The 15,825-nt window shown below is 51.8% G+C and overlaps 1 protein-coding gene across 1 annotated transcript; it reads right to left on the bottom strand.

The window, feature by feature from the left end:
* Positions 1-6,540: 6,540 nt before the first annotated feature.
* On the bottom strand, positions 6,541-15,810 carry CCDC51 (coiled-coil domain containing 51). Its single transcript, XM_080934447.1, has 4 exons — positions 15,745-15,810; positions 9,353-9,672; positions 7,987-8,151; positions 6,541-7,465 (listed from the first exon to the last, which is right to left on the bottom strand). The coding sequence occupies exons 2-4, from the start codon at positions 9,662-9,664 to the stop codon at positions 6,722-6,724; spliced, it is 1,221 nt and encodes a 406-aa protein (XP_080790573.1). The 5' UTR covers positions 9,665-9,672; positions 15,745-15,810; the 3' UTR covers positions 6,541-6,721.
* Positions 15,811-15,825: the final 15 nt, after the last annotated feature.

Raw genomic sequence — 15,825 nt, 5'->3', positions numbered from 1 at the left:
ATGGCCATCTGGGCCCAGTCAGGCCCCCAGCACGGGGGTCCCTTCTCAGTATTTCCCATCCCACCCTTACTCTGTTCTTCTCTGTTGAGGCACACAGCTGTATACCATTCACACAAGCCAGGGGCCACCCTAACCCAAATGGTACCAGCACAACAGGTCACACACAAAGATCTGTGTCTACCACCTACCCTGAATGCATACAACAAAACACCAACACAGGAGTATCTGCACATACCCACATACAACGATGCGTGTGGATGGGACTTACACACTCAGTAGATGCATTCACACAGATACAAACAGGCCGCCCAGGGCACACCACATCAAGAGTCATATCAAGCCCCGCCCCCTACAGACGTTGCACAGACACATCAGACTCACCCACTAGCGACAGACACTTGCAGCCCACATTAGATTCCTGCACATACAGACTCACACACACTTCCCTGGTTCCAGCACTAAGTCCTGGAACTTCCTCTCCTGCAGGTTGTAGAGTCAGATCCCAGAATGCAGTCTGAGTGGTGGGCTGGGTATTCTGAGGAAGCGGTCATGCCTGAGTGTGTCCTGTAACCCAGGGTCCAACCCTGGGACCTCTCCAGGCTTCTGAGTGCCTGTTTTCTTACTTTGAAGGTTCTAGCTACGGCTCCTAAATCCCAGACCTAAGTAACTATGGCAACACTACTACCTTTCCCATACTCCAGTGGTCCTCAAGCAGGAGCACAGAGTTTCGTTTTGGGACAAAGTATTCTGTACTGAAAAACACTTTCCCCTCCTTGTGCCCAGGCCCTCCCACCATCTAGCTGCCAGGCTGTCTATGTGGAATATTCCCAGAGTTCCCTTCTTTGCCCCTGGATTGGCCCATATATCAGAGGCCACAGCAAGGCGCTCCTGAGGCTGCCCTATCATAAGCTGGGCTGGGCACAAGGATAAGAGGAAGGTCCAGCAGCCTGGTGGGAGCAAGGACGCTGTGGTCACAGCCCAGTGGGAGCAGGGGGCCATGGCCACAGTCTGGCTGGGCACTGCTCCCAAAATAGCTTGGGGGTTTCCATTTTTAGTGTGCAGAGAACAGGGCAGCTCTATGGGAGCAGGAACAAGGCTGCCTCTGTTTGCCACCCAAGGGGGTTGGGGGGGGAGAGGCTGCAGGGAAAGTCTTGAACCCAGCCAGAAGCCCAGGACTGTGGCAAGGCCAGGCTACTAAAAAGCCCCCCACCTTGTTTCCAAGGGATAGAGAGATGGAGTTTCTTCCTCTGGAAGAGAAGCCAGCTCTTGCTCTCTGCCACTGCCCAGCTCTCCCACCATCTTGGGCCACAGATGGGTGCCTTGGGCACAGGGTTCCACGGTGAGACCAGCACTTGCTGTTTCACTGGCTTGTAAATATTTGCTCAGAGCCTACTGCATGCCAAAGTTGCTGAGCCCTCAAGGGGCAGTAACATAGCCACTCCCCAAACTGAAGTTTAGGGGGACGTACAGAGAAATGTGAGGGCTCAGAGAAGCTCAGTGCACAGGTCAGAGGTTGACTCTCTATAAGAAACTACGTCAATAGGGCTACATACCACAGGCAGGGAAGGACAAAGGAGAGTGACATTTTTTTCTCCTACACCCTAGCACACAGATTTCACTGAACTTCCGCTACACACCACAGAGGCATCATCTCTAGTCCCTCCAATCTATGAGGACCTCACTGGAATTTCTTTAAACAGTGGAGTGCACACACTCCGGCTTTTGGGGTACCCTCGGGCTGGAGAGAGAAAGGTCAAAACCCTCTCCCCCACATCCTCCCCCACACATGACCCTCATTCCAGCCTAAACTGCATGCTTGTTCTATTCCTCCCTGCCACCACAAGGGCTGTTCCTTCAGCCTGGAATGCCCACTCCCTCTGTCTCCCATTACCTCCCACACCCTGCCATCACCTCCCTGGGGAGCCTTCCTAGGCCTCCCAGGCTCCTAAGGAGGGTAACCCTGTGTGGTAGATGAAATGGACACGCCCAACCCCCAGCCTTACCTACCTATCCTGCTTTTCCTTGGGCTCTGAGCCTCAGATTTCCCATTGGTGGGAGGGGAGGAAGGACTGCTCTGACCAGTAAATGTGAGGTGAACCTGGCATGAGTGGGCCCCAAGACCATTTTCTTCTGCCCCAGCCTCCCACAAGAGCCCTTTAAAGGCAGAGAGTTCCCGCTTGTAATTAGAAGGCCCCAGCAACCAGCAGTCCCAACGTAGAGCAGGTGTTCCCTACATGGCGAGAGAGCCCCTATTTTGCTGCCAAGGAGATCCAGCCAGGAGGGGTAGGTAATAAGGAGCTCACAAGCTGCTTTCCAAGCCTCTTGGCCCCTCAAAAGGCAAGGGATTGGCCCAGTTTTATTAATGATCAGACTAGAGCTTACTTGGAGCCAAGCCTCACGTCCCTAACTTGCACTGCCAGTATCTCCTCCCTACTCCCCACATCTCAGGGCTGTCCAGGCTCACCGCCAAAGTCTGTCTAACTCTGCCTGTGCCCAGGCCTGCCCCACAGGCCTCTTCAGAGCCCACACTCCCCGAAACCCTTCGGCGGGGCCCAGGACTGGCTGACTTCTGCAAAGGGCAAGCAGCACCTTACATCCTCCTGCAGCTGCTCACACAACCAAGAGGGCTCACAAATTCAGCCCTTCCACGTCTGCACTTGTCTGGGAGTTGGGGGAAACTGGCCTTCCCTTTCTGAGCTGTGCCCCCCTCCACCCCGCCCCCACCCCAGCATCCACTTAAAAGGGAGAGTTACTTTTCGACAGTGAAGTGGTGCGCACTGCACACCTGCTTTCTAGATGTTGAGTAGGGTAGAAGGAAGCCATCATTTACCAGACACCCGCCATAAATTAAGGGGCTCATCAAGCACCGGCTGGGTGTGTGGGTACCAAGACAGAGTCCCAGTGGTAAAAGGCTCGTGGTCCTCCTTTGTCAGCCTCAGCCTGAAGGGTCTTGTTATCCTATAGGGAAGCCTCCACTTCCCTGCTTCGGTTCATCCTCAACCCTCCTCCCTCCACCGCTCCACGGGACAAAGACCCCACCAGTGTCCCAGGGAGGGCGGGGAAGGGGCCGGCCGGTCCCGACAGCCGCGGTGGCGGCAGCGAGGAGGGGGCGCGGAGGAGCAGCTCCACCTCCTCTGTCTCCCAATCGCGTTACAGGCGGTGCCGCCAGAGTTTGCCTTCGCGCGCGCGAGTGTGGTCCCAACTCTTGAGGACCGAAGCCGCCCACCACTCCACTCTGGCTGCCCGTGCCCAGCGGGATCGAGGCCTCGGGCCGTTCCACCTGGGTGCGCGCGGCTCTCGCCTCGGCCCCGCCTTCCCTGCCCAAGTCCCGCAACTCACCGCCCGACCCTCCTGCGGGATGCGCGCGGCGAGGCGTCCGCCCGCGGCTCCGGGCTAGCTCAGATCTGCGCGCGGCGGCCTTCCCTCCCCTCGGAGGTGGGTCTGGCGGAGCCGCAGCTGTTACCCGGAGACCGAGGGGCGGAAAAAACTGCGCCCGCCGCCCGCCCCTCCCGCCGCGGCGCTGCCTCCGCTGGGAACAAAGGAGACAAAGCCGCGTCGGCCGGCCCGGGCTCCGCTCCTTCCACCACCCCCCCCTCCGCCCGTCGGGCCGCCCTCCCCCCGCGCGCCTCCCGGACCAGGCCGGAAGCAGCCGGGAGAACGGAGTACGCGGCCCCAGCCACCCGGGACCCCGCATTCCGGTCCCGCGGGATCCGAGTTTGTGAAGGGCCTGGGGGTGGGGTGGGGTGATCAACCCCTCTCATTAAATGGGGGCTGCTGCACCGGGGCGGTAGCCATGGCAACACAGGCGCGTAGAGTGAGGCGCTTAGTTGGGAGCGTGGGCGGTCCGCCCCGCCCAGCCGGGGCCTCACCTGCGTGCGGTTTAGGACCGAGAGGCTGCGGCCATGGTTGCTAGCTTTACACCCGGGCGCTGAGATACAGCGCAGGAGACTTTCCCCGTCCTGCCAGAGTTCGAGGAACGTGTGCCCCACACCTGCTCTGCCTGTTCCGTAACCACCATCTTCACTACCCCCAACGCACCTCGCCCAGCGCCCGGAGCGCCCTCGTTCCCTTCTAGATCCCGGCCCTTGTGGTCATCCTCCCCAAAACTTTCTTCACCTGGTCTCCTAGGCGCCAGCTCTCTCCGCTTCTCACCTGGCCCTGCCCACCTTCCCTCCTTTCAGTACTTCACAACACCCAACCTCTCCTTCCGGTCCCCACCCCTGGCTGTTTGAAGAGAGCCCGGGCTTTGGACCTGAGTTTGCGCCACCACTAAACCATGTAATCCAACACCCCTCCCCCAGCCTATTTACTCACTGACAAGTAGGGGGTGACAGCACCTATAGCTAAGCTGCGAAAGCTGGGCATACTGGCTGCGAAGTGCCAGTATGCCTTATTTCCTTCCCTCCCCCACGACCCGTACCTGGAACCATCCAGAACTCAGAAGCCTTGAGCAAGTCTGGACTCTCTCCTTGGAAAACACCTGGGTCTTCCTGGGAAGGAACTCTGGGCAGAGGTTTTCTCCTGAGGGCGTCTTATGCAGGGCCGTTCACACCCGGGTTTGCCCAAGGCAATCTCTTGGAGCCTGACCCATCCTGAGGGCTTTGGAAGGACTTTGGCTCATGGCCATTGGCAAAGTGTCCAGAAAGACAAAATCTGCATATACGTCACCTGGAAGCCTCTAAGGCTCTAAATTGGGGAAGCCTGGAGTCTTCCGCATCTGCCACTTCATGAAGGGTTGATGCTGGGCTACTCTATCATTACACCCTCACACTCCCATGAAGAGGAGGTGGGGAGGTGCTGGCTGGATTTATGTCAACTGGACAGAAGCTTGAGTTATCTGAAAGAGAGAACTTCAGTGGGAAAAATCTCTCCATAAGGTCCTCCTGTAGGGCATCTTCTTAGTGATTGACAGGGGAGGGCCCAGTCCATTGAGGGCGGGGCCACCCCTGGGGTTGTGGCCCTGGGTTCTGTATGAAAGCACACTGAGCAGTAAACAGCACCCCCTCCATGAGGTTCTGGTCCTGCTTGAGTTCCTGCCCTGTCCTGTTCTGTTCCTGTCAGTGATGAACGGGTGATGTGGAATCTTAAGCCAAATAAACTCCTTCTTCTCCAGCTTGCTTTTTGGTCATGGTATTTCATTTCAGCAACAGAAACTAATTAAGACAGGGTCCTTTAGCTCGTCTGCCTGCTTTCCAAAATACCCCTCCCCTAGGCCTCAGATCACCCCTCTTCTTCCTCCACCCTTCCCCCTCCCTGCTTTGAGCACCTGGTCCCAGTCACCTAGCACCTTGTCAGCACCACCATGACAACCCTTCCCTGACACTCTGTCACCCCAGCACTCCAGCTCCTTACCCCACCCCACCCCCACCCTCTAACCTTCTGCCTTACAACCCCCCCAAACCTATCCCCACCCTGCCTAGAACAGTCTGCACTGGCTCCCTACTTCTGCACCATGTAGGAACCCCTTTCATGTATCCTAACCCTCAAACCCACTCACTCAAATGCACGCCCAAAGGAACTAATTTCATGCTAGAGGGAGGGTTGGCCTCAGCTCTACAGCCTTCCTCATTTGTATACAGATACGGGGCTTCAGGGGTATAAACACCCTTAGGTGCTGGGTTTGTTTCACTCTAGGGGAGCTACTGTATAACGATGAGTGATCAACTGACCAAGAGATTAGGTTCTCAGAGATCCAAAGAATTCAGGAGCCATTTTTGGCCCATGCCTGCTGTTTCGGAATGAATCCAGCATCCAAGAGTAGAGGGAGGGCTCCTCGTGGGAAACACTTCTGGCATCACAGGTACAAGCAAGCTCCCACCGGAAACATACGGTGTGGTGCACTCGGGTGGGGGTGCACTCTGGGGGAGGTGGTTAAAACTGACTATTTATTCACTATGGTTCTAGACCGTTAATACTCAGCACAGAGCAACACCCCACAAATTCTATTTACATAAGGCCACCCACGCCGTTTAGCAGAGGAGGTCAAGGGTCACTGTTCCCTCTGGAGAGAGAGGTCAAGGTTCTCAGGGCAGTCCATTTGCATGTTTCACTGTACCCTTCCTTCAACTATGTCTCCATCCCGCTGCCAGCGAGGGCCTGACCCGTGCCCATGCCTTTTTGAGGGTCGGGTCCCAGGTTGCATGGAGGACTTTGTATCAGGGAGATGTACCAGCGGCATGGATCTTTAATGATGCCCCCCGCCCCCCCCCTGTCTCTTCCTTTCAGTATCAGAACAAATCTCTTCCCCATCCCATGTCAGAAAGCCAGCACCAGGCCAGGCTCTACTCACTTGAGCCCACACAGGAAAGCCCAACAAACAGAGGGCAGTCGTGTCAGGATATTCAAAGTGAGAATCCAGGGCTAATTTTATCCAACGCAGTCCTGAGCTAGGACCACTAGGAGATGAGAAAGGAACTAAAGGGGATGAGCCCTCACTCCAGGCTAACCCCTAAGTCCCAGGCTTCTCAAGTCAATGATAAAACTTGAGTCTGACATAAAGATCTTTTAATAATACAAATTCTTAGATATTTTAGTTGGACATCTGCGAAAAGTTTTGATAATTAATGTAAATAGGTATTACCTACAAAATAAAATATACCTGCTGGTGAGTCCCTCAGAAGGTATTCAGAGTCAGACTGAGGTTGTATGTACCTCAAGATTCATTGTATCACCAACAAAAGCTACATTTACCCTTTAGTCCCTTTGAAGAAGGATCCCAGGGCTAACTGGTCTTGAACAGCATGTAGAGCAGAGGCAACGTGGCCATAAAAGTCACACAGGTGATTAGCGTGCTAGAGATAGCATTCCTGTTAGCCTGAGCTTCAAGCCTCTGCTCCACCTCTGACAGGGCCAAGACCACACTCCTGTGTTCCAGCAAAGAGTTGGACAGGGCCCCATCCACAGGCTCCACCAGGCCTGGATGTGCTGGGGCCTTTACAAGCTGAACCACCCCAGCCAAAGTCTTTTCCAGGCCACCAAGCTGCTCTCGTAAACCCTCTAGGCAGGAATAGACCTGCCGGGAATGACTGAGCTGCTCTTTTATGGCGGCTGAGAGGCTATCTATGTCTTTTCCTCGGGGAGAAGGACCTGCTGGTGACCCAGAGCCCTGGCCCTGCCCGGCGTACACCAGGCCCCTCAGATCCACCATAAGGTCCTGGAGGTCTTTCTGTTGGAGGGAATAGCTAGAAGCCTGTTCACGAATGGCCTCCTGGAGGTTCACAGGCCCTTTCTGTGCTTCCAGGAGTAAAGCCTTCAGTTCTTGTAGCCGGACACGATTAACATAGGTGGAACCAGCCACGCCTATCAGAGCTCCTAGAACTGACCCAATAAGGGACCAGTTCTTGGTCCTCTCGGCCCTTGTACGCTCTTTCTCATGACTCTCCCGCACAGCTGCAGAGAAGAGGGAGAACTTCTCTCGCTCTGAGTCTTCTGCACGCAGATATGCTATTCGGAGTCTCTTCTCTTCCTGTGGGATGAAAGTGGTGTCAGAAGGCAGCAAGGAGCCTTGTGACTATAGCCACGGGGACAGGGGCCACTCCCCTGCCATTGGCTCTACAAGCACCTGCTTCATGGATGAAGTCAGAAGTACATACCTGCTGGCGCAGGGGCGGAGCCTCGGAGGTGAAAGGTAGCCATGTGATCATTCCACTGGGCAGTCATGCAGAGCGTCCATAGAAAAATGAATATCTAGTATTACCTGAGCCAATACCCTAACTCTCTCTCTCTCTCTCTCTCTCTCTCTCTCTCTCTCTCTCTCTCTCTCTCTCTCTCTCTCGGGTGTCAGATAGTACTTTGATGCACTGTTCAGCACAGTACTCAGGAAAGAGCAGGCAGACAGGCTCTGGAAGCCTGGGCCCAAGACCACCATAAAATCTTCTGGTTTACCTTCTCCAAGACCTCTGATCAACAGTCAGGGTTACTACCTCCATACCCTGCCATGCTAGGGGCTTGTGCAGGTAAAGGAGAGCTGCTTCCTGAGAGGCCCACCTGTAGCATCCTGTGTTCCAAAGTAGCCAGTTCCAGGTACTGGTTGTCCTCCCTGGAGACTCGGTCCAAGCGGTCCCTCACCTCCTTCAGTTTAGTCTGCTGAGCTTCTAAATCCTCCCGAGCTTCTCGAACAAGACCGCGAGCCACCATGAATACTTTCTCCGCCTGCAGAGAGAATGCCAGAGGGATCAGCCTTTTCTGTCCAACCCCGCTCTGTGGCTCAGTTCCACAGCTAACGAGGCAGCAGCTAAGCAGGGGTCACTGGGGTGTCACTGTGAAAGGTAGAAACTCGAATGCTAATCCCGGCTCTCTCTGGTATGCTCAACATGTAACCACACCCACGTGAAGCACTGGATTTATTCATTCAAGCAGAAATAACATGCCCCTGAGAAACTTGCAAAGCAAACAGTGACACAATCTTTGCCCACTAGATCCAGCCAACTCTTGTCTGATGGGAACCACCATGAGGAACCCAGTGGGTTATTGAGGCCATTAACACCGCCAAGACATCGCTACAACCTCTAGCTTACGGCCCTGGACATTTCAACTCAGCCAAACTCATGGGTACAAATATTCTCCAAGGAGAAGAGACAACCATGTGACTCAGACTCCCAGCCTCACCTCTGATCTTTTCCAACCTTGCTACACAGTTCTGGAAGTGAGTGTGGACAGGTGACACAGCGCATTTCTGCAGCCACCAAAGACTTGAAAACCACAGGTAGCTCGGTTCACCTCCCAAGATGATGTTTCTCAGTGCCTTACCACTGTAAGGCAGAACCATCCACAAAAGATGATTGTGCTGGCCTAATACACAGGGGAGTCATTAGCCAGGGACTTTTCAGTACCTGAGTATTTTCCCAGAGAGCAGAGGTGTAATTACAGGGACCTTCGCTCCAGTGTAGGCCCAGATCTCCTCAGGAGATAGAGGCAAATATTTCTACCTGTGATGTTTGTTTAAGAAAAGGCAAGTCTGAGCTGGGTGTGGTGACCCATGCCTATAATCTCAGCACTGAGGCCAGAAGATCATGAGGTCAGAGCCAGACTAGAAGGTATTCAAAGTTTCAGGCAAGTCTGGACTTCAGGACAAAACCGTCTCAGGAGAAAACAACAACAAAGGCCAGTTATGGTGGCAAACGCCCATAATCCCAACACAGGAGGTGGACGAAGGAAGACCAGGACTTTGGCTACACAGGGATTCCAAGGCTAGCCTGGAGTACAAAGGACCCTTTCTTAAACAAAACCACAAACGAGTCCACACGGCTTCCCGGATGCCATCATACACGTAGCTGGGAAGCTTTTTGTTAGGAGCCCAAGCCATACTTCCCAAGTCTGAAGGCAAAGCCAGCCACCTCAGCTCCCTCCTCACCTCTGTCACATTTCCCTGGGCCTCTCGAACTTCATTGAGTCCTACAAACTCTTCATATCTGTTCCACCAAGCCTTGGCAGTAGAGGCTGCCTGATGCTGAATGGTGTGGCTCAGCGTTCTTCCCAATGCTAGGAGACGGTGATACAACCCTAAGGCCGTGGCTTCCGGTCGCTTCTCTCCAGGCTGGCTGGGACTTGGACTGCACAGAGTCCTTGTCATGAGGAGGTCCGTTCCAAGGAAGGTTCTCCGTACCAGTATATGGGGCACACCCACCACGTGTTGCATTGCGAATACAGGGCTGCACCCCGTCATTGCAGGAGCTGTGAGGAAGAGATCAGACAGATTAGCTAGAAAGCCAAGAAAGCCTAGATACAAGTTAGGTCTCAAAGCCTAAGCTAAACAGACTAATTTCTGCCCCTGTGGCAATTAGGAAGGTCAGGTGTTTCCATGGGTTTTTGGGACAAGGGAACACGTATGGAAAAGTTCGTCAGGGTGTCATGACTTCCCTTTCCTTCCATGATGCCATACAGACCAGCTGCCCTGATTGCAGACACACCATCTCCTAGGTCCTGTCGGAGAGTCCTAGGTGAGAAACTTGCTGCTTGCTTTTTCTGCTAATGCCAGAGAAAAATCCTCAAACCTGAGTTGCCCATGAAGATGAAAAGATTCACAGAGGCCCCGTGGTCTGGGCCTGGTGGTACAGGTTTGTAATTCCAGCTACTTGGGAGGCTGACTGATGCAGGAGGACTGATCACGAATAGCAGTCTATACAGCAAGTTGTGAGACCCTGCCTTTAACAACAAAATGACAGCTAAGGGCCTGGGAGTATAGCTCAGTGTCAGAGCACTTACCCAGCATGCCTGTGGTCAGAGGTTCAATCCCCATAACTGCACACACACACACACACACACACACACACTCACACACACACTCATACACACACTCACACACACACACTCATACACACACTCACACACACACACTCACACACACACACTCACACACACATATACACACTCACACACACATATACACACTCACACACACACTCACACATACACACACTCACACACACACACACACACACACACACGACTCCTTGGGAATGAGGGAACTAAGGATGACAGAGAGAAAGCAAACTTCTCCCAGTCATTCCTATAAAAGATCCTCACACCTAACTTCCAGGCTCCCTGAGGCTGCATCTCGCTCTCCTCTGAAAGGACAATTCCAAGGGAGGAAAAATCCCGTTTTCCACACTGCAGAGTGCTTTTCTTAGGTTCAAATCACACCATCCCTCTGCTCTACCACCTGACTTTCAGGCTCCCAAGTCCCTTCTCACATTTCCCACCTCCGCCCCAGCTTTGGCCACCACTCAGCAGGCCAGGCTCCTCTGTTCCCTTTCATCCCTGCTTAACAATACCTACTTCCTCTGACCTGCACAGGACAAGGAGTACCCAGAGTCAGGCAGTGCCCGGCCCAAGAACAGAAGGGGCTCAGAATCCTGAGGGAAGGGCCAAGTTACCCAGAATCCCAAAAAAACCTGGCAACTTTCTCTGGTCAAAAGGCATTAAACCAGAGGCACTGATCTAAACGACCCCTGGTGGCCAAAAAGAGTAAAGCAACAGGAGCTAGGAAGAAAGAGGAAGGGCCTGGAGAACACAAAAAAGGGCTTCCTCAAACTATTGTTGGAATTTCTTTCCTTAGTTTCAAGGCATGAAACGTCTCACAGGTGGTAACCAGGAGATGGCAGAATAATTTTGAGAATTTCTTTATATACAGATTAACTGGATCATATGAAAAGGATATGATGTAAATCCACGAAGGTGTGGGGGGCTTCCTCATACCAAATTTCCTCCAAGTATCCCAGGCTCCTCCGCATCAGTGGAACTCTCTTGATCTTTTGGAAAACAAAGCTGGATAGGCATGGACATGCCTTCTGGTCAATGTGGGCTCAAGCTGAGAGACGCAGAAGGGGGGATCTTGGTTGTACTGGTTCCAAGCTGGTGCTCCACCTGAACTCTTGAGTTCTATTGATGAAGCTGAGTTCCATACAAAAGACAGATGTGTGTGTTTGTGTATGTGTGTGTGTGTGTGTGAGTGTGTGTGTTTGTGAGTGTGTGTGTGTGTGCAGTTATGGGGATTGAACCTATGACCACAGGCATGCTGGGTAAGTGCTCTGACACTGAGCTATACTCCCAGGCCCTTAGCTGTCATTTTGTTGTTAAAGGCAGGGTCTCACAACTTGCTGTATAGACTGCTATTCTTGATCAGTCCTCCTGCATCAGTCAGCCTCCTAAGGGGCAAATGTTAAATAGGGATGAAGCCTAGCAGAGGCTGACATGTGCCAGACAGGCTCTGTACCACCACGGCCCCAGCTGCTTCCCCTCTCTTTTGATCCTATTCTACTCGGAGGCCCTGGAATTCCTGTGGCTCAGATGCCTCCGATCTCTTCCAGAAGTCACTGCTTCCTCTCAACTTCCTCCAGCCTTTTCAGCCCCGTTCCTGGCTTGTCTTCTACTAGCTGTCTGGTCCTGGTTCCCTGGAACATCACCTACACCTGGCAGAGATGAGGCCGTCAGCTGTTTCCCACAGAACAGCCTGAGGGCAGGTTAACACAGGAGTAAGAACATAGCCTATGGTTTCCAACTCACCTGGCATCCAGGTCTGACGGAAACGAAAGGTCAGGCATTTGCAGCCCTCACCTTCCCACAGCCAAACTCTCTCCCAACCACCCCGACACTCTAAGCGTGATCTGTACAATTCTGTGCCCTGCCACCTCCAAGTACACCCTTCTTCCTCCACAAGTCTGTGACCTATCTATATCTGCTCAAATGTCCCCTTTCTATAAGGCCTTCCTTGACTACCCCCTTACTGCTTTCTGCGCCAGATAAAATTGCCAAGCAAGAACATGCATTTGGTAATAGCAGGAACTTCGCAGTGAAGTGTCAGGAACTCCCAGCTTGTTTCCCTCATCTACTCCCTCCTGTCAGCCTCTCCCTGCCACCCTGCCATGCACTGGCCTGTCCCTCAATCTGAATGACACCCATACATAGGTGTCTCACAGGCCCTTCAGCTACTAAGGGAAGGATGATGCTGGCAGAGGGAGAAACTAGGAAGCTCTTGGAGTTATCTAAAATCTGCAAGGTTCTCAATGCAGCTGGAAGATAAAGCAGAGATGGGCTGAGGGGAATGGCTGGACAGACGGACAGAGGCTGCATTAAGCAGAAGCCCACATCCCAAATTTTGTCCTCTCAGATTGGCTTTCCACTGTCAGCAGACGGCTGACTCCTACCCTGCTTTTCCACACAGGGTGGTGGTGGTTTCTTCCTGATATACTTTCTCAGCTGCCAGCCCCAGCCCTTTATTGAAATACTGGGGGTTTAAGCCCATGAGCTTGTGTTCTAAATCTTTAGTTCTTACCTTGTCTCTTGACTTTTTAAAAATATTTTTGCCTGGTTTTTTTTTTTTTTTTTTTTTTTTTTCAAGACAGGGTTTCTATCTCTGTGTAATCCTAGCTGACTGTCCTGGGACTCATTTTGTGGACCAGACTAGCCTCAAACTCAGAGACCCAACTGCCTCTGCTTCCCAAGTGCTGGGATTAAAGGCATGTACCACCATCTTAAAGATTAAAAAAAAAAAAAAAAAGCAAGCTTCTTAGGAAGAACACACGTTCTCAGACACTGCTCAGTAGTTGATGAGACACCTCATCCAGCCACTGGCCCTGTGTCATCAGACCCTTTGATAGATTGCCAGAATTCCCTTCTCCACTTGCTCTCGCCCTCTCTGCAGCAGTCTTCGGTCCCACCCCTGTCCAGACATGTATCTGCTCAAATGTCACCTGGTCCTTGTCCAGATCCCCTCCACCTCTGCCAGTTCTTGATCCTTGTCATTTGCCCTTCATCAGCCTGTGCACTGTGATGGCTCCTTCTTCCTTCAATGGTCATTTTCTCTTGGCTTCCATTGACCCTCATCTCCCTAACTGCCAAACACTTTTTGCAGCCCAAGATGCTGTGCTCAGATTCCCCTCATACAGCCATGGCTTCATGGTGGAGTGAGCATCCTGCTCTTCAGGGGAAACAAGTTTGGTTCCCAGGATGTAGATCCCGTGCCACTCACAACTCCAGGCACAGGGACACACTGCCCCCTTCTGGTCCCCTGGGACATCTGCATTTACATTCACATTCCTCCATAGACACACAAAGGTACATGTAATTAAAATATAAGGGCTAGGTGTGGTGGTGCAAGCCTTTAATCGAAGCACATAGGAAGCAGAGGCAGGTGGATCTTTGTGAGTTCAAGGCCAGCTGGGTCTACATAGTAAGTTCCAGGTCAGCCAAGGCTACATAGTGAGACCCTATCTCAAAAATCAATCAATAAATACAATAGAAAACATTTTAAAATAATTTGCTTTATAACTGGGTATGGTGGCACATTCCTTTAACACAAGTACTCAGAAGACAGAAGCAGGGAGATCTCTTTGAATTCTAGGCCGACTAGGTCTACACAAAAAGCCACCGTCTCAAAAAAAAAAAAAAAAAAAAAAAAAAACCCTCAAAAACTTGGTTTTGGGATATGGAGAGGAGACCCCCGTGATTAAGGGCAATCGTTGCTTTCAGAGGTCCAAGATTTAGTTCCCAGGGATTCATCAGAACCACCATCTCTAGGGGCTCCAATGCCCTCTTCTGGCTTCCACGGGCACTTTATGCATATGGTACACAGACATATGCATAAAATTAAAAATATAATAACAAAAAACCCCAACAACAACAACAACAACAAAACCCCACAGGGCTAGGGAGGTGGGTACGTGGTACAGTATCAGGGAAGCCCTGGGAAGAAAGTGAAAGGACTCAGCCTACTCGACATGGTGCTCAAACCTAAAATCCCCACACTTGGGAGGCTAGGCAGGAAGACGTCCACAAGTCCCAGGCTAGCCCAGTCTACAGAGTGAGTGAGTCTCTATTTCAAACCCAGAGAGAGTGGGAGGAAATAGTTCTATAATTGTTTGTAGTAATATTTGTATAATCTTTGATGTACTAGAATCACTGAATTATACAAATTAAATAGCTAAGTTATATAGTAAGCTTTATATCAGTAAACCTGTTATTAAAAAATAATAACTGGGCTGGAGACATGGTTCAGAGGCTAAGAGGGCATATACATTAGTTTGGCTCCTAGCACTTATATTAGGCAACTCACAACTGCCTGTAACTCCAGTTCTGGGGTACCCGATGGCTCTGGCCTTTGTAATCTCAATCTCTCTCTCTCTCTCTCTCTCTCTCACACACACACACACACACACCACAACTCTGTCAGGATTTTTATATTATCTAACTGTTCAACCCACATTACTGCTTGAAACCTAATAGTAATCTATCTTTCTCCCACCATGGTTAATGGTAACTCAGGTACAAATGCTAGGTTTACCACCTCACATCACCCTAATTCCTCCTTTTTCTCTTCTATCTCAAATCGAATCTACTAGCAAAATCCTGCAGACTTTCTAAACTCTCCTTCTGTATCTCAGTCAGGGATATAATGTGGTCTCGATGACCAGCATACCATGGCTGGGCTACCTCTCACTCATCTGACAGGTCCCCTTGCTTCTCCATTCCAGCTCTGAGCTCAGTCAACAACAGAGCAGCCAGTGGTCTTTCAAATATAGAGAACTCCATGTCAACCCCTCCAACAGTCCCCCAGTTCCTTCAAGGCAAAAGTCAATGTCTTCTCCATAGCTTACAAGGGATCTGACTCCCATTACTCTCTGACTGCACTTTCGGCAGCTCTCTCGCTCCTTCCAAATCATAGGAAGGACTGGAACACAGGAGGCGAGGCCATCTTCCACCCAGGGCCCCTGTTTACAGTTGGCTCCCTGGCCTTCCTCAAGTCCTACTCAAATAGCCTCTGAAGAGTTCTTTTCTAACCACCCTAACAAAAATTGACATCTCACCAAGGGAGCAGTCCTTAACCACTTTCTCTTGGTTATTTTGTATCTTCCCACACAGGTCACATAAGGTGTGATGCGGATTTTACTTAGTTGCTTTGCCGTAGGTTTGTCTTGCTACAATGTCAGCTTTCCTCACTCCTCAGTCCAGAGTACTATTTATCTAAATGAAGTAGAAGAATTTGCAAACAGTTGCACTGTTTCAGAAAGCCCGAACTTGTTTCCGCGGCTTCTGAAGCTGAGGACTACCCACTTCTGCCACCTCTCGTCCTATCTCCCGCCAGCCACCTGTGCTTTCCTCGGTTCCGGAAAGGCACTTTGTATGTACCCTCCCCTCCACCTGCAATGCTTTCTTTTGGTGCCGGATTACAAGCTTTATAGCCAAACACCCTCCCCCACCACCACGTTTTCGGATCCACCCCGGCAGAAGGAGCCTTCCACCCGGTACCTGAAGAGCCTAAGCCTATTACGCTCCAGCAGTAAGCCCCGCCGTCTGCCACTCAATTGACCCCTGACCGGCCAGCACCCG

Source organism: Micromys minutus, assembly GCF_963924665.1.
Source record: "Micromys minutus genome assembly, chromosome: 21".
Classification (NCBI taxonomy): Eukaryota; Metazoa; Chordata; class Mammalia; order Rodentia; family Muridae; genus Micromys; species Micromys minutus.
This window is presented reverse-complemented; position numbering and strand designations above follow the sequence as displayed.